The following is a 25,651-nucleotide window of genomic DNA, read 5'->3' as shown; positions in this document are numbered from 1 at the left end:
GGAATTTCGGAAGGTGAGAGATGATAGATAATTTTTTTCTTTTTTTCTTTTTAATTTTATTTTATACAGAGTCGGAACTTTTTTTCAGCCAATTTAGCACCCGATCTATTTTATAATCGCCAATTTCATACATATCATTAGATTGTCAAATCTAATGCGTGAGGCACATTGTATCATAATTCGAGGGCAATTTCTCCTTGTCGCACCCCTTTCATCAGTGTTTGTAATGGTTAGATTATGATACAAGGACACAATAGTAATATGTACTTGAAATCAAACTTTAAGTTGGAACTTGGAACCTTTACTTCTCCTCCCTCTACTTTTTCCAAATAAAGGGATCGAAAGATATGTTCATTAATTCCAAATATTTGTAAATTTGAGATTCTATTTTTTGTTTTGTAAAATCAGGAAAACAGAAAAATGTCAAGAAATAATAGGAAAAGAAAAGGAAAAAGAAAAACAAGAAAGGACTCTGGGGTATGGTCTGCTACAGAGATTCCAGCGGCGTTAAGGAAGTTGCCAAAATCCCAACCGACCCAACCCAATTGGCACTCACAGTCTTCTCGACCTTGATACGATGCTTACCATCAAACTGCAAAACTATAAAAAGCCCATAAATATATTTTCGCAGGAAGAAATTAGAAAACCCGTCAAAGCCTTGCCTTATCGCATGTAGATTTTGATAGGTAAAGAAACAGCCACATATATTCTTCAAATTTCATTCCTTTTTTCCACCTCCACCTTATTATCCCCTACCTTCCCCAACCACAACCTCCTTCCATCTTCCCGTTTACAAACTCACTCACTCACTCTCTCTCTCTCTCTCTCTCTCTCTCTCTCTCTCTCTCTCTCAAGTTCTGAACTCAACAATACCCAAGTGTTGGAATTCCAGTTACAGTTCTTGGAGAGAGGTAAAGCTGTTCTATTTCTCTAGAAAGTATTAAATTTTGGAATTGGGGTTCTATTTGTTTTTGTTTTTTTTCTGCTGGGAACAATAATATTATTGTTACTTCTGGAATTCCAGTATTGGGTAGCTTGAATTTTTCTTCATGTTATACTAATTGACATACAAGTTCACGTTTTGTCTGGAACTCTGGAGAGTTTTGGATGACAGCTTAGAATATATATATATGGGTGGTTGTGTTGTGGGGTCTCCATGCTAATTTTAGTAGGAAGCATGCAGGGAACAATGGCTTCTGTGGCTTCCCTTGTTAGTTTGGGAAGTGTCACACTTTTGGGTTCATCTGAAAGGTCCCGCTCACTTGTTAGAAAAGTTTCTTTATCTAAGGCAAGTTTAAAGGGTAGCAGGAGATGGCATTGTGTAAGGTTATCTGTGTGTAAATGTTCGGTCACAACTACTGATTTTGTTGCCAAGCAAGGAAATGAGGTGTCCCTTGATTCTAACAACTATAGAGGAAGTACAGATGTTTCTAATGCCAATGCTGATTTTGTACTCAAGCCTTCCCCAAAGCCAGTATTGAAGTCCTCAGGAGGGTCCAATAATGAACCCCTTGTAGGTATTGATGCAGCTGATTGGGACCCCTCAAGGATTAGTGGGAATTCGGATGAAGAAGAAGGAGAAGAAGAAAGGAATAAGGTGATTGAGTCGCTTGGAGAGGTTCTGGAGAAGGCTGAAAAGTTAGAAACTTCAAGAGCTGGTGAATTGGGTACTAAGAAAGATAGTAGCTCTGTAAATAAACCTGCACCATCTAACGCAAGTACTAATTTGGGGAATGCTAAACCGGTGAACTCGGAGACAAGTAGTAAGTCTAAAACTTTGAAGAGTGTGTGGCGTAAAGGAGACACAGTCGCAACTGTGCAGAAGGTTGTAAAGGAATCACCTAAACTTAATAATACAACCCCAGAAGAGGAACTAAAAACAGGGGGAGGGTTAAAAGCAGAGTCTCAACCCCGTGCTTCTTTGAGACCCCCTCAACCCCCTTTGAGATCCCAACCAAAATTACAAGCAAAGCCTTCTGCAGCTCCTCCACCCACGGTAAAGAAACCTGTTGTCTTGAAGGATGTGGGGGCAGCTCCAAAGTCGTCAGGGATTGATGAAACTGATTCTTCCACACAGACTAAAGAACGGAAGCCAATTTTGATTGACAAATTTGCTTCCAAGAAGCCAGCGGTTGATTCTGTGATTTCTCAAGCAGTTTTAGCTCCTTCAAAACCAGGAAAGGGCCCTCCCCCTGGAAGGTTCAAAGATGGGTATCGAAAGAAAAATGATCCAGGTGGACGGAGGCGGAAGGTTGATGACGAGATTCCGGATGAAGAGGCCTCGGAACTCAATGTCTCTATTCCTGGAGCAGCTAGGAAAGGGAGGAAGTGGAGTAAAGCAAGCAGGAAGGCAGCGAGACTCCAGGCTGCCAAAGAGGCAGCCCCTGTTAAAGTAGAAATTCTAGAGGTTGGTGAGGATGGTATGCTGATAGATGATTTAGCGTACTATTTGGCCATTAATGAATCCCAAATTCTTGGATCTCTGTACGCAAAGGGAATTAAGCCTGATGGGGTTCAAACTCTGGACAAAGATATGGTAAAGATGATTTGTAAAGAGCATGATGTGGAAGTTATAGATGCTGATCCTGTAAAGGTGGAAGAAATGGCAAAAAAGAAGGAAATACTCGATGAAGATGACCTGGACAAACTAGAAGACAGGCCTCCTGTCCTTACTATAATGGGTCATGTGGATCATGGCAAGGTAAATGAAGTTCATGTGTTTTATTTGCTAGTCAGTTCTTTTGCATCTTGTTTTCTTGAGTAGTTCCTCTTGTGTATGGTATTTTTAAATTTGTAAGTTTACATTCCAGTATTTCTAATACTTTTGTGTTTGTCACTTGCCAGACAACCCTGTTGGACTATATCCGGAAGAGCAAGGTAAAAATAGCTGCTGAACGGTCTAATTTCTCCCATCAGTTAATTTTGCAATGACCTTTGTGGTATCGGATTTTATGGTTTTGTTATTTTTGGTAAAACTTAAACACTTTATTTCAGTAGTTTGGTTATAACATATTGATTGTTCACATAAAATATGGTATTGGTTTAATAAACTTTGGAGCAATGTGGAATTGGTGCTAGCATAAAGTAATTTAATTGAAGCCTGACTGGTATATAATTATATATTCACAGGTTGCTGCCTCAGAGGCTGGTGGAATTACACAAGGAATTGGGGCATATAAGGTGCTTGTACCAATTGATGGAAAGGTGCAATCATGTGTTTTCCTTGATACTCCTGGGCATGAGGTACAATCACTCTCCAGTAAACACTCGGAAATCTCTCTCTCTCTCTCTCTCTCTCTCTCTCTCTCTCTCTCTCTCTCCGTATAACCACATTATTTTATCTTTATTTTTCTGGATGATATTTGGGTTTTGTAACTTGCTTGTACTTTTTTTTTCCCTTTAGATGATATCTATTATATCCGATCCTGTAGGCATTTGGAGCAATGAGAGCTCGTGGAGCAAGGGTGACAGACATTGCTATCATTGTAGTGGCTGCTGATGATGGAATCCGCCCTCAAACAAAAGAGGCCATAGCTCATGCTAAAGCTGCTGGCGTGCCAATAGTAGTAGCTATAAATAAGGTATGCCAAGCATGGTGGCACTTTTTTTCTTTTGACCATTGTTTGGGTAAAAAATAAGGAAGAATAGCTGCTTTGCTTGCGTTGCTTATGGCATCATGATTTGTTGAATCTCAATTCTATTCATTCTAATGGTATCAGATAGACAAGGATGGAGCTAATCCAGATCGAGTCATGCAAGAGCTTTCTTCTATTGGTCTAATGCCAGAGGACTGGGGTGGTGATGTTCCAATGGTCCAGGTTGTTATTTCATGTAGAAGAATTGTACTTATATATTTCGTTATGCCTTATACTCTTTCTAAGCGCTTCCTTCTGTGGGTTTAAACAGATTAGTGCTCTTAAAGGGAAGAATATAGATGAGCTTTTGGAAACTGTTATGCTAGTTGCAGAGGTAAGGCAGATGTGAATGGATGTTGACGCATTAGCTTTGATATACTGTTGCAATAATATTTTTTTCTAGCTATCTTGGTTGTCTGAATTTGTTTTTTGGAAAGTATTCTGGTGGTTAAATTTATTTTTCCTAACCTTTTTATGATTTTTGTAGTTGCAAGATTTAAAGGCTAATCCTCATAGAAGTGCGAAAGGCACAGTCATTGAGGCCGGTCTTCATAAATCTAAAGGACCTTTAGTTACACTTCTTGTGCAAAATGGAACCCTTAGACGAGGGGACATAATAGTTTGTGGAGGAGCATTTGGAAAGGTTGGTGGATAACAATTTTTGAACTCTGAGCCCTTTTGCTTAGATCTAATCCACTTTTTATGCGGCTCAAATGGTCAACATTTTGACTAACATGAGGCACTTTTTGTTATTCCCATGGTCAGGTGCGGGCTTTATTTGATGATGGTGGAAATCGTGTCGATGAAGCTGGACCCTCTATACCAGTTCAGGTTTGTCGTTCATATATTCTTTGTTTTTTTGTTTTAAACTGTCTCTCATTCTTTCTCTGTTGTTTTAAGCAGTGACTTAATTCAAACGTTATAGTGGATCATAAGTAAATCCAAATGTCTGAATGTTTGTAGGGCTTGTCGGATATTAGTAGAAATTCATTGTAGGGTTCTAATTGGAGAAATAGAAGCTGACAGTTTCAAAATTTTGCGCGTTTGTGTTGCAATTTAAGTGAGCTTTGTAAGTACAATACATTATTAAGTATAACCAGGGTTCTTTTTTATTCAAAAGATGAAACTGTAGTGGTAAGTTTGGATTTCCAGATGCTGTGTAATTCTTTATCGCCCTTGACATGCAAGTATTTGTATTAGCTTCATTATTCCTCTGCTTCCATTTTGTTGACTTTATGATTACTATAAGCAAGTACAGTTGGGAAGATACATGGCACAGCTTCCTCTGACTGCTAAATTTTTCAACATAACTGAAAACACATTTGTTGTAGCACTGCTTTCTGTGGTGGTTAATAGCAGAAAACTATATATTATTCTCTAAAGCTTCTATGAGCAGCCATTTTATTTCACTGTCTATACATTGCTTACACGAGTGTCCTTTTTCAAAGATGTTTTTGTTTTTTGTTTCTTCTTGATTTTTATGAGATATGTGTTCAACTGTGTCGCATGATTCTTGTTTCAATGCCTGAATAGCAATTTCTGTGTCTACTTGTAGGTTCTTGGATTAAATAATGTTCCTGTTGCTGGTGATGAATTTGACGTTGTTGGCTCCCTTGATGTTGCACGTGAAAAAGCAGAGTCACGTGCTGAGTCATTGCGAAATGAACGTATATCAGCTAAGGCTGGCGACGGCAGGGTTACTCTTTCTTCCTTAGCGTCTGCAGTTTCAGCAGGAAAGCTGTCTGGATTAGACTTGCACCAGCTAAATATTATTCTGAAGGTTGATCTTCAGGTATGCATATTCATCTTTTGTAAATTATGTTGTTTTTCACGTTGCAACCTTGAGTTTAACAACTGATGAGTTGAGCGTTTATTTTAATTTAGTCTGATTAAAGGAAAAAAAAAACAATTATCAGAATAAACCATAGTGAGGAACCTGACAAGGCACAACCTACCTATTTATATGCAGAATGGACTATCATTCACAATATTGATTAAAAGTTTGGACTAGTTAGGTTATTGGGTTTTAGAAGTATAAGAAAAGCATCTTAATTTGTGGTTGGAAAAGCGGAGAAATTTTTTTGGTATATAATGGCATGCTCAATGAAGTTGTATGCATGTGGAATGGTAATTAGACATCATGAATGAAATGAGCAACAACAGCAAGATTTAATTATTTTCAGATGTCCATTACAGGCTTTATTTTCGCTATAAGATGGGAATAATTTTGTTTTGCAACTGGCCCGTTAAGAAGTGCACAATTAATCAAAATCTTAATCTGTTCTTCTAATTTTCACCAGTCAATATATAGTTTGGTAACTGGCCCTTCAAAGAAGTGTCTAACCAATTTCAAGTTTCATAGATAATTAGTCTTTATTTAAACTGTACTGAATTATATCATGATTATTGTCATGTCTAGGGATCTATTGAGGCTGTCAGACAAGCCCTGCAGGTGCTCCCACAAGATAATGTCACCTTGAAGTTTCTCTTGGAAGCAACAGGTGATGTAAGCACCAGTGATGTTGATCTTGCTGCTGCCAGCAAAGCCATCGTTTTCGGATTCAATGTCAAAGTACCGGGTTCTGTGAAAAGCTATGGAGAAAACAAAGGTGTCGAGATCCGCCTTTATAGAGTTATCTATGAACTTATTGATGATGTACGAAATGCAATGGAAGGACTCCTAGAGCCTGTTGAGGTATCAATGAACTTAAGCACCAGATCTCTTTGGGTTTTTAAGGCATTGACTTTTAGGGGCATATGTTGCTTATGCTTTAACATTGTTGAAATTTTCTAGACTGAAAGATTTGCAGTTGACATTGTTACTTGTGTATTGATAGGAACAAGTGACAATTGGCTCAGCAGAAGTCCGGGCCGTATTCAGCAGTGGTAGTGGTCGTGTTGCTGGATGCATGATAAATGAGGGAAAAGTTGTTAAAGGCTGTGGCATTCAGGTCATTCGAAGGGGAAAAGTAGTGCATGTTGGCCTTCTTGATTCGTTGAAACGGGTTAAGGAAATTGTGAAAGAGGTATTATTTTATAGCCTGCATAATTCTATTGGCCATTTTGTAGAATTGATAGAAAATGCAAAAAGGGAAGCAACCTAGGGCATGAGAAGTATTACTTAGGTGTACCTTAAGTTTGTCCTAATATAGTAAAAATCACAGCCTAGCGCATGTTGCATGCATCTGGATCTGTGTTCAGCGTGGATTTAAAGTATTTTCCTCTTGTTTAAAATATCTGAATGATGTGTTTATTTGTTGGACTGCATTTGTTTTCCTAGTAACCTCACATACCGCTGAATACATTCATGCCTACATCTTCTTTGGGTCGGAATTCTTAGACATACATACATGCTTGGGTGTGTGCATCTGCTTGCCCTGGAGGAATAGGAGAAAGATTATACCATGACTTAGTTCTTAAATTGGTTTCCATAAAAAATCTTGTTCCTTTCGCCTGATTTTATGAAATATCGTTATCTTCTGGGAGCTGATTACAATGGGATAGCAATGACAGTAATAATACATGACACAGAAGTTGTAGGTGCGTGTGTGCCTTTCTACTGTGGGATGAAGGGCTGAGTTCACAAACACTAAATATTAATTTTGACACAAACACTAAACATTAATTTTGATCAATTTACATACTGACTATTCAGTTTCTACACTGCAGTTAGGCGTAGCAAGATTTATTTTCACTGAACGTATGATAGAAGCTTTTGTGTGTAGATATATGCCTCTAATCTGATTTCTGGAACAATTAATGTTTCAATGTCAATCTTCAACTTTGACAAAGGATTTCGCTTTATTATTATTATTATTTTTGTTTTTGGCATTCATTTAAATTGACATCAAGCTTTTGTGGTGATCACATGTTCAGGATTCATTTGGTATTGGCATTACTTTAGTATGTCTTACGTTTGCAATAAGCTGTATATTATCCTCTTGGCTAGGTAAATGCTGGACTAGAGTGTGGAATTGGGGTGGAAGACTACGACGATTGGGAGGAGGGAGATATTCTTGAGGCCTTCAACACAGTCCAAAAGAAGCGGACCCTTGAAGAGGCGTCTGCTTCAATGGCGGCTGCAGTGGAAGGAACAGGAATTCAATTGTAGAAAGGTGCGAAGTCACAGAATTGGCGTATGTGCATGTTTTGTTGGAAGCAAATTATGATGACCTCAATCCGGCACACCACCACCGTCGTCTGATCAGTGCCAAGACAGTCCTCAGGAGGTTTGCATCGGTTAGTACCCCACACGTGCATTTATTTTGAGTGTGGGGTGCTAATGATCTATGCAAGATGAATGTACCCTTTTGTTGTATGCTATTACACTGTATATAATTTTATACATTGTAGCTTTCAGCTTTGTTTTGTAAAGAGGGGAGGGAGGGACATTCATTCAAGTTCCTTATAGTTCTAATGTTGCGGGGAGAGCACTTGTAACAGATACATGAAATTTGAGAAAAAAGTTACAAAATTCTTTATGATGCTCTGCCCTTGATGCATCATCTGATCTCAATTTCAGGTCCAATGATTTGTTAACTGTATTTGCAGAGCCAGGCCTACGGCGCTGGAGAGGGTCGACGAGTGGAGTAGAACCACAAGGCCTAAAAATCCACACATGTTGATACGTCAGTAAAAAAAAAATAAAGATTCAAGTGTTTAATTGTAACTAAATCAAATTACATGGATAAAGATTCACAAGTGGAAATCAAGCCAAATTACAAAGAATCAAAGAATCACAAATCTATCTGGTTTAGCCAAAAAACAAATACAAAGGGAAAAAGCCACTCAGCAGCACGCGAGGAAAGATTAACAGGTACCACGTGGCAGCCTCATTTGGCTGGTGCACCCGGTCAAGAAATTTCAAAATTCGAAAAAAAGCCAACGGTCAGTTGCCTCCAAAGAATAACGGAGATTGAATGCGCCAACGAAAATAACGCCTTTCTTTCTCTGTGAAGATTCAAAAGCGCTTCTTCCTTTTTGGGTTCTCTTTCTTTTGCGCAATAAAGAGATTGCCATCATCATCATCACAGTCTTTGATTACTTGAATTCAAAAACAGTGTATTTAGTACAATTGTCGTTTTATCAATGGAGGAGGAGCAGCATAAGCAATGCCATTCTTTGTTCGAGCATGAGCACGACCCTCTTCTCCTCACTGACGTTTCTTCGCAGCAAAACAGCTCCGTTTCCACTGCCAACTCTCACTCTGACTGTAAGTTTGAAAACCCACTTCAGAACTCCGGCATACAGAACTGCGCAAGATTTTATTTTCATGGCTTCTCTAATTTCTTGATACCCTTCTTCTACTTTGGCAGACACTTTGCTTTGCTCGCAATTGCAACGTTTGACAATGGTGGATCCTGATTCTTCTTCTTATGCCAATGCAAATGAAGGTAATTTCATGAAAAAAAAACTTCCTTTTAGTTCTTTCTAGTTTCTCAGTAATCTTTTTATTTGTGTTCTCTAAATCCCAATTGGGAGAATTGCACTATATGTCTACTTGTGTAATGGAACTATTTTAACTGTAATTTAGTCAAGAACATGGAGCCAATTCGAATCTAGGACAGATCATAACAGTGGAAGATAAATTTGATTTTTTGATTTTTCGTGGGTGTAGATTGTTCTGGGGAAAGTTATCAATACACAGAAGTCATTAGTACACCAAAGTTCAGTGACCCAGTTGCAAATGATGGTCTTGATGGTAAATTAGACTAGTCTTTCCTTTTCTGTGAACAAAAGATTGGGCAAAAATCTTGGATTTGACTTCAAGATTTTCAAGAATTTTGATTTATTTATGATACATTTCAGGCCGGTCCATGGTAGGATTTTCACTTACCTCTCCTGATTTGGTGATCTGTTCTGGGTCACCCGATATACCCCAAACCAGCTATGGAGATTCCCCCGAGTTCTTGGATGGTAAATTCCATCAGAAGATGGATTCTTCTATCGAGCTCTCTTTCGAGAACGGAATCAACGACTCCCAAGTTACAGATACCCATAAAACTCCAACTGTAAAGTTCTCAAACACATTGTGCCAAACTTTTAAAGAAGATTTGTCTCCTGAAGCTTCATTCGAGCTTCTTCCGCCTTCTGCCATTGAGGACAAGTTGAAGGAAGGTTCCCTTCCTGATATAAGCAACAATGGAGGTTGCACAGATGATTTCCTGGGTGGTGATTCTCAAATGGAAAACTGCAAATCACCTGAAGTAAAAATTCTTGTAATCCCTCTCAGGTTCAATATTATTCAGATGGAAAAATAGGACAGACTTTGATATTTTGTGCAAATTATGTCATTGCAGGATAATGGCAATGCCAACGTTGAAGGAGACTATCATAAGCTGCTAATAGGGTATGAGAAACAGAAAAAAGAATTACAAGAGATGAGGAGTGCATTGGAGGAGCTTAAAAAGAAAGACCAATCCAAGAGTAAAGAATGCCAAGAAGCTTGGAAGTCTCTGAAGGAACTCCAAAACGAACTTATGCGCAAGTCCATGCATGTTGGATCTTTGGGTATGGTAATAATGTCCTGTGCCTGTTAACCATTTGAACCATCTGTAAACATGGTACATTGATGCTTGTCTGTTGCAGCTTTTGCCATCGAGGGACAAGTGAAAGAGAAGAGCAGATGGTTCTCGTCATTGAGAGATTTGACAAGAAAACTTAAGGTATTAAGTTGTAAAAATAAAAATACAAAGGTGCCCTTTGATTACACTATATATGATTACAGTGTTTTAAAAAGTTTCATTCGACAGATTATGAAAATGGACCACATCAAGCTATCAGAAGAGGCATTGGCATATAAGAAATGCATTGAAGATATGAATGAAGTGAGGTCTACTATTCAGTCCACTTGTAAGTACATGCCATGTTTTTATTTAGAGATATGATATTTGTTTTGCTCTTTCTGATTCTTGCTAATTTTTTTATATTTTTTTTCCAATAGTAAATCAGCAAGTAAATTTGCATAAAGATTTGAAGACTAAGTTTATTGAAGGGGCCAAAGAACGGAAAGAACTCTACAACAAGGTGTTAGAGTTGAAAGGTTAGGAGTATGCTATTTTTGACTAAGAGAGGTCCAAGCAGGTACGAGATTGAAGTGAGTTTCTGACATTTATTTTGTTTGCTCGTAGGAAACATAAGGGTCTTTTGCAGGTGCAGGCCTCTAAACACTGAGGAAGTTGCAGCAGGAGCTTCAATGGCTATTGATTTTGAATCTGCTAAAGATGGTGAGCTCAATATCAAATCAAGTGGGGCTACTAGAAGGACCTTCAAGTTTGATGCTGTATTTGGCCCTCAAGCAGACCAAGGTTTGTAAACAGTTATATAAGAGTTTTTTATTTTGTTTGTCTTGTATATCAATTGAAGTACAAAAGTTCATTACAGTAATATGTATCCTTTTTCTTTGTCCTATTTAGCTGATGTTTTCAAAGACACAGCTCCATTTGCAAGCTCAGTTCTAGATGGGTACAATGTCTGCATCTTTGCATATGGGCAGACTGGAAGTGGAAAAACTTTTACAATGGAGGGCACAGAAGAAGCTCGGGGAGTCAATTTTAGGACTCTTGAGGAATTGTTTCGTACGATTAGAGAGCGAGAAAAGTTATATCAATATGATGTATCTGTTAGTGTGTTAGAAGTCTACAATGAACAAATACGAGATTTACTAGTTTCAGGGAATCAGCCGGGAGCAGCTTCCAAAAGGTTGAAGAGATACTTAAACCATCTCTCTTATTTTTTCTCCTTCCAACTTAATCTGATGAAACATCCTTATATTATTGTATATTTCTTGATTTGTGGTTTCTTTTAACTTCATGTATAGATGGGAAGTCATTTGTCATAATTAGACATACTTTATTTTCATAAGTTTCCACTCATTTAGTTGGCACTTAGAATAGCAGTATAGGCTCTCATTTTCCACATCTTAGCCATTTCTTAACGTTCCTTCTCTCAAAATGTGAACTGCATAGTTAAGTTTCCATATCCATCTTTGCTCCTACTTGTTGATATTTTTTCACTTCTGACGATTCACTAATATGTCGGATTCTCTTGCAGTTCCACTTGTCTTTCACAAGTGTGAAGGATGGGAAGTTATGATTATTCAAGATTATAGCATCTCACAGTATTGCGATGATTTTGTAGGCTTGAAATAAGGCAAGTCGGTGAAGGGATACATCATGTTCCAGGACTGGTTGAGGCACAGGTAAACAACATGAGTGAAGTCTGGGAAGTTCTGCAAACTGGCAGTAATGCAAGGGCTGTTGGCTCAACCAATGCCAATGAGCATAGCAGCCGATCGCACTGGTCGGTTTATCTTGGTTACAGTCAAATTTGTTTTAATTTTCATCAAACAGGATGTGGTCTAAAGATAGATTGCTAAATGTTAGAGTGGTTTTTTCCTTAATGCAGCATACACTGTGTAATGGTGAAGGGGGAGAATTTGTTGAATGGCGAATGCACAAGAAGCAAGCTTTGGTTGGTTGATCTAGCAGGGAGCGAACGTGTAGCAAAGACAGAAGTGCAAGGAGAACGACTCAAGGAAACTCAAAATATAAATAGATCTCTATCGGCCCTTGGTGATGTCATATCTTCCCTTGCAACTAAAAGCTCACACATACCTTTCAGGTTATATAAGTAACAATTAGTCCTTTGTTTGAATACTCTAAATGTGCAAACTGGCCAACTTATCGAGCTATAACTTTCTTTTACTAAATTATGCTTATGTGCAGGAACTCTAAGCTTACCCACTTGCTTCAAGACTCTCTAGGTACTTCAATGGGATCACAGAAGAAGTCAAAGATGAATCAACAATTCTAACTGAGTTGTTTAATGTTCCAACTTCACATTTATTTTTCTCCATTTACTTGAGATGAAATTAAACTTCTGATATATATATCCTTTTTTTGGTCCAAGATATCTTAGTTTATCAGACACAAAAATGTAAAACTAATGCATATGTTTTCTTGTTTTAGGAGGAGACTCGAAGACACTCATGTTTGTTCAGATAAATCCTAATGAAAACGATTTGAGTGAGACCCTTTGCTCACTGAACTTTGCAAGTAGAGTGAGAGGGATAGAGTTGGGTCCAGCAAAGAGACAACTGGACACTTTTGAACTTTTGAGATACAAACAGATGGTACAATTCTTTGCTTGACACAACTGCAGATTCCCATTTTTGTTTAACCTTATGTTTTGTTTTTATTCTGTGGTTGAATGCTTAATCTATTACATTTCTAACAATCTCGAATCTTATTTGCTAGTTTGAGAAAACCAAGCTAGATGTTAAGAGCAAAGATGTACAGATCCGGAAGATGGAGGAAACAGTCCATGGATTGGAATTGAAGATAAAAGAGAGAGACCTGAAAAACAAAAACCTGCAAGACAAGGTATTGTATAGCAAGTGTATTTTTTAATAGCTTTGTATGCATACAAGTAACAGAATTATAGGTACTAATCTAGTTCATTTTGCAGGTAAAAGAATTGGAATCACAACTTTTAATTGAGAGAAAGCTAGCACGTCAGCACGTGGACATGAAGATAGCTGAGCAGCACCAGCAGCAAGTGAAACATCAACAAGAGGAGCAAACTACAGCACCCACAAGGCCACCTCTTACAAACCGACCTTTAGCAGCCGTTACATTGGGAAAAGACCAAGTAAACCCTCTTCAACCACTAATGGAGAAGACCACCAACAAACCCCCAGTACCACTTCATACAATGGATGGTTTTGTCAAGCATATTGATCCAACAGAGAAAGAAAACAACCCTGAGATGGCTGAACAATTTCTTGTTCCGAAAAAAACTGGAAGGGCATCTATTTGTCCAATATTTCAGCGGATTCCAGCAACCTCTGCTCCAAGGCGCAACTCTCTAATCCCACTCCCAAGTGTACCATACCGTGTCCAATCCCCACCGCATGTATTACCATTGGCACCAATAGCATACGATGCTGATAAGAAAGTTGATGCAGATGTGTCTGAGACTGACTGCTTGCCTGAACAGACACCTTGTAGCAGTCCTAAAGTAATCAGAAATGGATGCAAGAAGCTAAACAGCATACTGAGACGAAGCCTCCAAAAGAGAACTCAGATAAAATCCCCAATGCCACCACACATGAGAAAAGGTGTGAATGTAGGGATGGAGAAGGTAAGGGTCTCAATAGGAAGTCGAGGGAGGTTGGCACACAGAGTGTTACTAGGAAATGGTAGAAGAGCTGGAACCAAAGAAAGTCAGAAGAATAATAGTCAAAGGGAAAAGGAGAGGGGATGGAATATGATTGGTACAGCAGGGAGAACTGCAATTAAAAGCTGAAGATGATGTATATGTAATTTGTTTAGCTATGGTCACCATAGGGGTTATATTCTTGTAGCCTGCACGCATGGGGAGAGAGAGGGAGATAGAGAGGTGGATTATTTTGGACGATACTAATTATTTGTTTATTTCTTATATTTGATCATCTTGATGCATCTACTAATGTACAGAATTACAAATTAAGTTTTGAAATGTCAAATGGTATGCGCTTTCTCGTGACACTTATCAAAATTCTTTTACAAAAAGAAGTTTTGGTGCATGGATATTTCTTTTGTTTTCTTGTTGTTATAATGAGACTGGCTAAACTTGTTAAAATACCAGGAACTGTTTTGTTGATAAAGATGAGGAACCCTGAAGTTCCATTGATGAAGAATTGAGTCTTTAGTAGAACATTATTCTCTTTCTCCTTCTTTTTATTAATTTTTTCTCTGTTGATTTTACAGTACAAAACAACATAATATTCGAAATAATAAATTAATCGAAAATACTTGTTTTGCTCAGCTATTCGATACTTGTTTCTCTGGGTCTCATTTATCAAAATAAATAATATAAAACCAGATCATTGAATGCTTTGCTTTATTAGAATGCCAGGGCATTGTTTGATTGATAAAGAAAGAAGTAAATAAAATGGGAACCCTTCTGCATTGTCCACCTATCCAACCATATTCGGTACTCTCTGTTTGATATCAATAAGCGTATAAACAGCATACTAGAGACTAGAAGATACGTAGAGAAGACAAGAGTCTATTTTGAATCAGTGTCCATCATCAATGTGTCCGTTCCAGGGATCAATGGTGTTACAGCTTTGCACACGGCGCTGACGGCAGTAACTTGTACAAGCAAAAAGGCTCAAGGTAACTTTTGTTGCTTGGTTGTTTTGATTTTGATTCTACAACTGTGACTGTTTATAAGATTTGAACTCAGAACCAAGGTAGCCTAAATGCTTTCTTTGTTGATTTTACTTAACAAAACAGCATAGAATCCAACATAATAAATTGATCTAAGGTACTTTTGCTCTCTAATTTGTTATTTGGTTATGTGGTCTCATTTATCAAAGGGGATAATATAAGACCAGATCATTTATCAAAAGTACATCACAACTCATCTTTATTCTTTTCTTACGCATAGCAATTTTTTTTCCTGTTTATTTGAATAAAAAATACACAGCAAAGTTGAGGACATACCGTGCAAGAGAGACAACCTAGTATCCTTTTTCTTTTTGAAATGGACAACCTAGTACTTTTATATATACAGTCATGGACTGATTCTACTGAATGTATGCAGTTTCCATCTTTTTAGATTATTTCATACTTTGAAGAGAGTTAGAGAGAGTTCATGTAACTTGATGGAGCCTTCCTTGCATGAGGCTGCAAGGTCGGGTGACGTTGGGTTCTTGAGAAGAATGAAAGACGGTGATGTATCAATTGACCTTCTTCTTCAGAAAACACCTAAAGGAAACAATACTCTTCACGTTGCGGCTGAATTCAAGCAAATAGAGTTCTTCAAAGAACTTGATGATCAGTCTTCGTTGTTTTGGGCTACCAACGAGAAGGGAGGCACTCCCCTGCATGTTGCTGCCAGAGGAGGCTGTGATCAAGTAGTAAAGTTCCTCATTGAGCACACAAAGAAGATGCTACATGTACAAGAAGCCGATGAGGAAAGCAGATCAACCGATAGCGAAGCTCATAAGCAGCTACTTCAAATGACTAATTTGCAATAATGAGTGAGATTCTGATCATGGCTGGTAAGAGAGAATAAATTAAAGCCGTAAGCAATACACAGCTTGTATTGCAATAATTAATAGGTGCTTTGCCCACTACTTTGAGAGAGAGAGAGAGAGAGACACACAGAGAGAGAGAGAGAGAGACCAAAGCTAGCTAGCCATAGCCATGGATCCTTCCCTGTATGAGGCGGCAACATCAGGTGATGTTGGTTTCTTAAGGGAAAAAATTAGAGATGGCGGTGCATCAATTGATCTTCTCCAACAGAAGACGCCTAAAGACAACAATATTCTTCATATTTCCGCTGAATTCAAGCAAATAGATTTCTTCAAAAATGTCGATGCCGATCAATTTGATCAGCTGTTTTGGGCCACCAACAAGAAAGATGACACTCCTCTACACGTTGCTTCAAGAGTAGGCTAAGAGTAGGCTGTCATGAAATAGTAAAGTTGCTCATTCAACATGCGAAGAAAAAGCTTCATCACATGGAAAGAGCTGATGGTGAATCTCGTAACAAGTTACTCCGAGTGACTAACTCGGATAACGACACAGCGTTGCATCTTGCTGTTCGATATAATCACGAGGAAGTTGTGATTCTGTTAATGAAAGCTGATCCTCGATTGTGTCGTATTACAAATAAAGCAGAGGAGTCACCCTTGTTCCTTGCTGTTAGAAAAAGATCTCCAAACATTGCTCATTGTATTTTACAGGCTTACGAGTCCGACATTTCTCCTTCTTTCCGAGGGACTAACGGACTGACAGCTTTGCATGTGGCAGTGACTCAAGAAAAACTCATAGACAAAGGTACGCAAACATGCAATCACCTAATTGTAAGAGCTTTCGAGCTCGATTCATTAGTATATGGGTATGCTGTGTGGTGTCATATTATATTAATACGAAAAATAAAGGTGGACTTACTACGGACGTAGGTACTTAAATGAACACACACGCATATATATATATATATATATATATATATATATATATATATATATATATATATATATACACAGAGAGTTTCTATTGAGGAATTCTTTAAATTAGTTTATTTGAGAAATACCCTTGTAGGGCTCATTTCGTATTGTTTTTCACTAATCCAAACCGTCTATTTTGTAGATACTCATTCAAAGATCATCTCTACAAAAAATCACTTGAATCCGATATCTTTTGACCACTAAATTGAATTATTGAAATTTTAATACTTTCTTGAAGCACCGTGTTCATTGATTTTGTATGATACAATTAGATATCGAAACGGTTTCCAATTTTTCTAATTTTTTGCAAGAATAATCTATGATGTAGACTTAAAACATAGATGGTTTGGATCTTTGAAAAAAAAAATCATAGAGGACCCCAAACGGTGTCCCTCAAATTTTGAGGGATCCCTCAATATAAAGGGATTGTATATATATAACCTAAACGGCTCTTCATGCTGCAGTTTTATATGGAACTAACACTACGAAATCTGTTACTTTTATATAACAAGGATTGTTTTTGTTGACTATAACTCCATTTGGGTCCAATAATGTTTATACATGAAACATGGTACGTAGGCGTTGTCAAGATGATGATGTCCAAAAATCAAGACATAATCAGAGAAGTTGATGCTATTGGATGGACCCCCTTGCACTACGCAGCATTCACAGGGCACGTTGAAGCGACTCGACTACTGGTGAAATGTGATAGCTCAACTTGTTACATGCTGGACAACTCTAAAATGTCAGCTCTCCATGTCGCAGCCTATGCAGGCCACACCAAGGTGATGGGGGAGCTAATTCGGGCCTGATACTTGTGATTTGCTTAACTCAAAAGGCCAAACGGCTCTTCATGCTGCACTTTTAGGTGGACAAAGAGGTGTGGTTAAGTACATATTAAGGACGCCTAAGCTTGCAGGACTTATTAATGAAGCTGACAAAGACGGAAACACTCCTCTGCATATGGCGGTTATTTACAAAAAGATTGAAATTATTGACATTTTGACGTCTGACCGTAGAGTGGACGGGACTGCTATCAATAAAAATCTCTCACAAGCCATTGATATTTTTCTTGGTCAATGTGTTGAAGAACAGGTACGCATGCAATAGATTCTATGTTCAAGCGGGAAACCATACAAAACAAAGAAGAAGAAAAAAGAAAGATATTCTCCATATGGCCCTATCCATCTAATGATTAATGAATTAAAAATTGATCTATTAATTTTTTAGAGTAATATTAAGGAGATTGCATTATGCTATCACCTTGTGTACGTGTCTTAGTAGAAGTAGATTCCACCAATACAAGCAGGTTTAGAGATGTGACATACAACGTGATACAATAATGTGTTCTCTTTATCATTTGTATAGTTTATTACCCACTCAGTGAGTGAAGTTAGGTTAAAAAGAATCAGTCATTTTGACATGTTCTATGGTGTACTCACTCTCTCTCTCTCTCTCTCTCTCTCTCGGAATTTATCAACATATGTCCAGTGTTGCAACAGTTGGGGCCCTCCGTGGGTGGTACATTTTTCCAACAAAAAATCAGGAATGATTTCAACAAAGTAAAACCTTCGAAGAAGGATACGCCCTGCACACCAGCCGCCATTGGACATAAGAGGCAAAAAGGGGCTCAAGCTAGTTCAAATCAGGCCCTGAAAAGACTCTATACGAAGCTAGTGGTAACGACACTTATCGCAACCGTCACTTTTGCAGCGGCATTAACCCCTCCGGGAGGATTTAAACTGACGGGACACCGGTTTTATTCGAAAATTATTATTACAAATTATTTCCGCTTTTCAACCAGGTATCCTTCGTTCTGGCAATTCTTGCGATCTATAACGAATCAAATCCAATACGTTTTCTGTCAGTATCTCGAGGGTTAGTCCCCGCAATCGCGCGGGGTATACCTTGGTTTTCACCAAAAAAAGTAGCCACACCTGCAAGACTCATTCAGTATTCCATTGGAGGGTTGCTGGTAGCTTTTGTTTCGGTCGCGGCTTCAGTGACGCCCAAAGGCCACAACAAAGGTCCACTTCAAATTATTCCCATTGGACCAAGTCCAGTTGATATTTTTCTCAATATCTTCCAACTTTTTGTTATAGCATTTGCTCTCATCCCCGTTGTTACGTTTGTATATCAAAAGCTCAGGGAGAGACAAGTCAGCAACCGCGTAATTTAGAAGCACTTATCATAAGTGTTTGTTATTATTGGTTTATTAGTTATAAGTGTTTGTTATTGGTTTCCTCAACATAAGTTTTGTCAACTTTTTATGGTGTTTTTTGTTTTTGTTTCATACTTTTGTAGGGCATCCACAATGTCCCACCAAAATCATACATTATTAAGGGAACTCATCCACTAAGGAGCCCAAACAACCTTGGAATATCCAAATCAGAAAAATACATCTAGCACATCAGCAATTAGAGCATTTCTAGCAACTAGTTTTGGACTCGGGTTGGGGGGGTTTTGGGTGAAAAACGGGTCCCAGCAGCTAAGGCTGGCCCGAGAGCAGGTCCAGCCCCAGATCCAAAACTCGGGCGGGCTGACGTCATCAATGGTGTCAGCACGCGGAGTTTAAATTTTTTTACCGTAAACGCGCCAATGGTAAAAAAAATTTGAACTCCGCGTGCTAACGTCATCGATGATGTTAGCCCTGCGCGCGCCCAACGGCTCTGGGACACGTGGCATCGTCTGGGCGCTCCGATCGCAGTTCTCTCTCCAATTCAACGGTAGCCAATATTTTTGCTATAAAAATATGAAAAAAAATCCGAATTTTTAAAAAAAAAAAACCAAAAAATACTGGAATATTTTTTTTTTTTTTTTTTTTCTATAAATACCTACCACTACTCTTCACTTTCAACACCAAATCCTCATACATTTTCTTCTACCTCTACTATTATTCACTTTTTACTCAACATTTTATTCACTTTCAAGTTTTATTTTTCTTTATCATCTTTATGGCTTCTTCTATCGACGGTGTTGGGGCATGGAGCACCATGGAAGATGTTTTGTTCTGTGAGTGTTGGGTCCAAATTTCTCATTGTCCTGTCACGGGCAATGAGATAAAATTCTTTCAAATGTGGAAAAAAATTCATTCCGAATTTTGTGAAAGATCGGGTTCGACCCGTACGGAAATAGCATTGTCTAGTATGTGGAAAATTCTCAATAAAGAGTTGGGGAAATGGAGAAATACTTTGGCAAAAGCAATGGACAACCGTAGAAGCGGGGAAAATCTTACCGATGAGGTAAATTATTTGTAATTTTTGTTTTATTAATTTTAATGTTCTCATTTTTTTTAATTATAAATGTTTCTTGCATTGTCAATATTTTGATAATATTTCATAAATACCCATTATTTTGTTAATAGTTCTTGCATTGCCAATATTTTTTAATGTTTCTTGCATTGCCAATATTTTTTTAATGTTTCTTGTATTTCCAATATTTTTTTATAAATAGATTGTGCAAGCACAAATGTGGTTTGGTGCTACTAGTCAAGGAAAAAAAATCTTTTAGCCATCATGAATGTTGGGAGGTAGTCAAAAATTGCAAACGTTTCAGAATTATTTCCACGGGTCCGACCATTGTGTTGAATGAGACGCCACTCTATAATTCAATGGCATCGGATTCGCCTCTCGATTCCCCGATGAGCGAAGACTCACCCATCCAAAAGGAGCCGAGGCCTATTGGGAGAAAGGCGGCGAAGGTGAAGAGAGTGAGTAATTCTACTAGTAATTCATCTAAATTTTTGGAGGAAATTGCAAGGCAAGGCGCCATGAGACTTGAAATTGAGAAGAAAAACCAAGAAGATGAGAGGATATTTCAAGCGGAATGTGTAAAAGAAAGGGAGTATCTACGCAAGCAAAACAAAGAGAAGCATGATCTGGAAACCATGGCCATGGATACAAGCCATATGTCCCCTGAAACAAAACAATTTTGGAAGCTAGAACGAAGGGATGTTATGAAACGAAGACTTTTTCGTGACGATGGACCTAGCAACACAGATTGGTTAAATGATCAAAACCATTAAGTTAGTTTGCTTGCCTTTTATTTTCATTGTATTTTAATGTTTTATTTTGAAAATTAGTTGTAATTCATGTATTTTATTTTCATTGTATTTTAATGTTTTATTTTGAAAATTAGTTGTAATTCATGCATTCAATAAAATACCTTTTTATTAAAAACATTCCATACATAAAAAAACAAACCACATCCAAAGCATTAAAAATAAACAAACCACAACCAAAGCATTAAACAAAAAAAGCATAACAAAAAATAAAACATAAACATAATAAATAAAACAAACTTCTTCACTTCACTTCATTCACCGTCATTGCCTTTCACAGCCCATAAATGCTCAATCAAGTCAACTTGACGTCGTTCATGAATGTAAGGCGATTGCATCTTCGTATATCGATCAATCATACGGGTCATTACATCACCGTCCCTAACCAACGGTTCATGCTGCACTAGTTCTCCATTTGGCCCCATAGGTTTTTCATAAATTCGTGTCAAGATCGTGTTCATTGGATCCGGTTCGTACACGTCTTCAGAATTGTAATCATACTCATCCTCCACAATCATGTTATGGAGGATGATGCATGTCATCATTATGCTCCTCAGCACCTCCTCATCAAACAGATGTGCCGCACCCCTAATAATAGCCCATCGGGCTTGGAGGATACCAAAGCACCTCTCCACATCTTTTCTGTACCCCTCTTGATAGGTAGCAAAAAAATTTTGCTTCTGGGATCGGGGATGCGGAATTGACTTGACAAATATGGTTCACCTCGGGTAGATGCCGTCAGCTAGATAATACCCATTTTGGTAGACGGTATTGTTGATTTGATAGGTGATATTTGGGGCTTCACCTCTCAAAAAATCATTGAACACCGAGGATTAACCCAGGACGTTTAAGTCATTTTGAGATCCGGCAACTCCGAAGAAAGCATGCCAAACCCACGTATCAAAACCTGCAACGGCTTCAAGGATGATGCTTTTTTGGCCTTTCCGATTCCCATAATCGCCTTGCCAAGCGATCAGACAATTCTTCCACTGCCAGTGCATGCAGTCGATGCTACCAACCATTCCTGAAAATCCTCTCTCTTCGGCTTTTTGTAGAAGCCGTTGCAGGTCTCTGAGCGTAGGTCTGCGCAGGTAGTCCCTGGTGTACAGAGTTTTGACTGCATCACAAAATCTCACCAAGGTCTCCAAAGCAGTGGACTTCCCCATCCGGGAAATCTCATCCACTTGATCAGCAGATGAGCCATACGCCAACATTCGTATAACAGCTGTGAACTTTTGCTCGGAAAGCAGTCCTAAATTTCCAGCAGCATTTCTCTTTTGAACAAAATATTCATCATAATTGCAAATATCATGCATGACTGTATTGAAAAACTGGGGTTGCATTCTATATCTCCTTCGAAAATCAACATCATAGTACAGAGAAGTTGGGATAAAATAATCTTCCAGAAGATTCTTACCTCAAGAATGTCTATGTCTGTCCACATTCGGGCCACGACCTTCTCGTGAACCACGGCAGCTCTGGTTTTCTTCATCATGCATAGCCACTGCTGTGACAATTTGCATATCCAGTTCTGCCTGCGCCATTTTGCCTGCAGCTCGTCTACGCCTTCTTTCTCTAAATTCTGGCATTTGCCTCTCCAAGACCTCGTTCATGTTTGCCATTGGAGTATGAATTCTAAAAATGAGAAATGAAAATAAAGAGAAGATATGTTGTGAAAGGTATGAGTTGAGGCTCTGGTTTTATAGAAAAATTTTGACCGATAAGGATGACACGTGATGCAATTTTATAGGGTGAAAATCTTATCTGAAATTTGAAATTCAGATGAAATTTATATGAAATTTGAAATTCAGATGAAATATATCTGAAATATGAAATTCAGATGAAATTTCATTGAAATTTGAATTTATCTAAAATTTGAAACCGAAAATTTTATCCGATTATGAGATATGAATAGTATTGACACGTAGGAACCCAAAAATCTTATCCGAAAATATTGTCCAAATTAATTATTTAAGTAAACAAATTTGTGAAAAAAATAAAAAAATGAATAGTGTTTGCCCTAAACTAGGGCAACTGTTGGAAACTAACATTACTTTTTGTAAGGGGCAAGGGGCAACTGCTGGAAATGCTCTTAGAGCATCTCCACCCATGTAGGCTAAGGCAAGGCTAAGGCAAGGCAAGGGCTGGTACTATTCACATGAATGGTGTCAGCCTTGCCTTAGTTGGTTCCACCCTTGGAAGGCTTGCCCGGGCAAATACTATTCATTGTACTTTATTTTCTATTTTTTTATACTTACCATTAATTTTGATAAGCTTTTCAGATAATATTTTCGGTTGCCACGTGTCACTATTTATTATAAAATTATCACCTCAAATTTCAGATAACATTTTCGGATAAAATTTTCGGATAAGATATTTGGTTGCCACATGTCCATGTCAGATAAGATTTTAAGATTTTTTTAAAAAAATTTATAATCTCATATTTCAGATGAGATTTTCACCCTATAAGAGGCCATTTGTTTTTTGATACAAATGGAAACTAGTAGAAAAATGGGAGTGAAATGTAAAAAATATTTGAAGGAGAAGAGTGTGTATGAATATTTGGTGTGGAAAGTGAGTAAAATTGATAGGTATTTATAGGGAAAAAATACAGTATTTTTTGGTATTTTTTAAAATTTTTTTTGACTTTTTTTGGAATTTTTTTGGCCAAAAAAAAAGAGGACCGTCAGATTTCTGTGAAAAAAGCCATCGCAGCGCCCAGGAAGCGCCATGTGGCATTTTTCCGTTGGGCCCTGTCAGGCGCTGACGTCAGCGTGACGTCACGCCTAACGTCAGCACCTTTGGGCTACTGCCCAGGCAAGATCTCCCCGTGGGCTTGCCCAGTTTGGTGGGACCCATCATTTGCCCGGGCCATTTTTCTTCCGCTGGAGCATCTTTGGGCTGCCTTGGGGGGCCTTTTGCCCAGTCTTGTGCCAAGGCTGGAGATGCTCTTACGGACAATAGAAAAAAGTTGGAAGCTACCTCTTCATAGGCGGCGGCCTCAAAAGTATTAGATACCAATCTAGTAGTAGTAATGCTTGTTGCAACTGTCACATTTGCAGTAACTTTCACCATGTTGGAAGGACTTAAAAGCAACGGCACGGCGGTTTTATATGGCGAGCCATCATTCCAAGTGTTCTTGTTATTTGATGCCCTATCCTTCTTCTTGTCAATTCTTGTGGGGTGCAGAAACCAAGTTAGACTGCATCAGGTGGGTGAGTCAAACTGGAGTTCCTCTAACTAGCCAATAGACAAATGCCATGGTATGTTTACCATAAAATAAGTCCACATCATTAAATTATGTTTGTAGTGTACGAGGGTTTGACAGGGCGGATGTATATATACTAGGAGACGACTGAGACGAGCATATTATATTATTATGTTTTTTGTGTAGGTGGGTTTGAAACTTTCCCTCAACTTTCGAAGAGAAGACAAAAAATATATTTTGCACCTAGGACACTTTGTCCTCTGTCATCGATGCTAAATTAATAATGACTAAAATGTGATTTGGTTCGTCAATAACTATGAAGATGATTTTTTTGTGCTGGAAGGAGAAAATTGACAGGCAGTAGGCTACAAATGTTGTCATATTTAAGGATCGCCATCTAAGTGAAGAAGGTTACACAATTTCTCTATGTTTTAGCGGCTGTTTGATACTTCTACTTTAAATTTGCGGAATCGCCTGGGGTACTCTGTCAGTGTGCCATTTTTCCAACAACAAATCAGGCGTGATTTCAAGAAACCAGAAGCTCCGGTGAACAATACATCCGCTACATCGGCCAAAATCACAAACACAAGAGAGACGCCTCAACTCTATTCGGATTGTGAGATGGAACGACGCGATACCACACTGCTGGTAGCAACACTTATCGCAACTGTAACGTTCACGGCAGGTTTCACCATTCCTGGAGGAGTTAAAAGTGACGGGAAAGCGGTTTTAGACGGAAGTGCATATTTTAAAGTGTTTATGTGTTCCAACATTGTCTCCTTCTTTCTATCAGCCTTTGTGATTTACAATGAATTACTACAGGAAAGTTTCTTAGCAATCCAAACGGTTGCACTTGTCCTTCGGTGTTCTGTTGGAGGACTTGTCTTTGCATTTTTTCCAGGCTTCTTGGCAGTACAGGATAATAAAGGCAGGGGGAGTCCTACTGAGAATATGCTCTGGTTGTTATTTTCTATGTTGTTTTATGCTTTTATGTTTTCGTCATGGAACTATAATCCACATTTAGCAAGAATGAAGAGGGAAGCAAATATCTGCCTGCAAGACCGTAAAATTTGACCGCGCGTAACCGAGTCTAGGTTTATCATAGGGTTTTATACTTATTTTATGAATGGTATTTATCTTTTAATATTAGAAAATTATAAAAATTATAACGTACAATTATAAAAATGACAAAGTACAATTGAAAATGTTATCAGCAATTCACAATGAAGATAAAACCTGGCACATTTTTCCCCTCTATAATAAAGTAGCACATACACTTGGGGGCCCTAGAGCAAAAATCAATATAATAAAATATAGATATGCTTCGTGATGCAAGCATAAGAGCAACTCCACCCATTTGCCCCTTACCATGGCAAAGGGGGTGCTAGGGCAGCCACTATTCACGTGAATAGTGGTTGCCCTTGCAAATAGTATATTTTGTGTTTCCACCCGTTGTCATGGCTAAGGGCAATTACTATTCATTTTTTTGTTTTTTTTACAAATTTTTTTACCTCAATAATTAATTTGGATAATATTTTCGGATAAGATTTTTGGTGTGGGAAGTGAAAAATATGACTAAGTATTTATTTTTTTAAAATCTGAATTTTTCTGGTTTTTTTTCGATTGTTTTTATTAAAACATTGTTGCTGACGTCATCGCTGACGTCAGCAGCCCTCGTTTTGGACCTCAGGCTGAACTGGCCTTCGGGCCAGCCCGAGTTGCGTGGGACCCACTCCAGCCTGTGC

At 38.2% G+C, this 25,651-nt stretch overlaps 3 protein-coding genes and 2 pseudogenes across 5 annotated transcripts; all 5 read left to right on the top strand.

Annotated features, from left to right (window-relative positions):
• The first annotated feature begins 516 nt into the window (after positions 1–516).
• On the top strand, positions 517–8,151 carry FUG1 (Translation initiation factor 2, small GTP-binding protein). Its single transcript, XM_021975896.2, has 12 exons — positions 517–2,701; positions 2,845–2,877; positions 3,130–3,243; positions 3,432–3,581; positions 3,720–3,818; positions 3,907–3,969; positions 4,123–4,278; positions 4,401–4,466; positions 5,191–5,427; positions 6,055–6,330; positions 6,473–6,661; positions 7,585–8,151. The coding sequence occupies exons 1-12, from the start codon at positions 1,157–1,159 to the stop codon at positions 7,744–7,746; spliced, it is 3,090 nt and encodes a 1,029-aa protein (XP_021831588.1). The 5' UTR covers positions 517–1,156; the 3' UTR covers positions 7,747–8,151.
• Positions 8,152–8,557: 406 nt separating this feature from the next.
• Positions 8,558–14,175, top strand: LOC110771556 (Di-glucose binding protein with Kinesin motor domain-containing protein). Of its 2 annotated transcripts, XM_088251339.1 has the most exons (16): positions 8,558–8,847; positions 8,951–9,028; positions 9,253–9,336; positions 9,444–9,841; positions 9,935–10,145; positions 10,224–10,300; positions 10,388–10,487; positions 10,579–10,677; positions 10,766–10,942; positions 11,051–11,336; positions 11,775–11,936; positions 12,042–12,257; positions 12,362–12,399; positions 12,605–12,768; positions 12,893–13,018; positions 13,104–14,175. In XM_088251339.1, the coding sequence occupies exons 1-16, from the start codon at positions 8,724–8,726 to the stop codon at positions 13,941–13,943; spliced, it is 3,180 nt and encodes a 1,059-aa protein (XP_088107465.1). In that variant the 5' UTR covers positions 8,558–8,723; the 3' UTR covers positions 13,944–14,175. The 2 variants fall into 2 exon arrangements, with proteins under 2 accessions (XP_088107465.1, XP_088107466.1); XM_088251340.1 differs by lacking the exon at positions 9,253–9,336 and having other exon boundaries at positions 8,559–8,847.
• Positions 14,176–15,288: 1,113 nt separating this feature from the next.
• On the top strand, positions 15,289–15,663 carry LOC110771784 (protein ACCELERATED CELL DEATH 6-like). The gene has a single exon (XM_021976138.1). It carries the CDS (start codon positions 15,289–15,291, stop codon positions 15,661–15,663), a length of 375 nt encoding a protein of 124 aa, XP_021831830.1.
• Positions 15,664–15,676: 13 nt separating this feature from the next.
• On the top strand, positions 15,677–24,980 carry LOC110771795 (protein ACCELERATED CELL DEATH 6-like; annotated as a pseudogene). The gene is made up of 3 exons (XR_015835331.1): positions 15,677–16,468; positions 17,218–17,733; positions 24,342–24,980. The product of XR_015835331.1 is annotated as a protein ACCELERATED CELL DEATH 6-like (transcript).
• Positions 18,105–18,817, top strand: LOC148295139 (uncharacterized; annotated as a pseudogene).
• Positions 24,981–25,651: the final 671 nt, after the last annotated feature.

Source organism: Prunus avium, chromosome 4 (assembly GCF_965620075.1).
Source record: "Prunus avium chromosome 4, drPruAviu1.hap1.1, whole genome shotgun sequence".
NCBI lineage: Eukaryota > Viridiplantae > Streptophyta > Magnoliopsida > Rosales > Rosaceae > Prunus > Prunus avium.
Note: the sequence above shows the minus strand (reverse complement) of the source record. Positions and strands in the feature narration are given on the sequence as shown.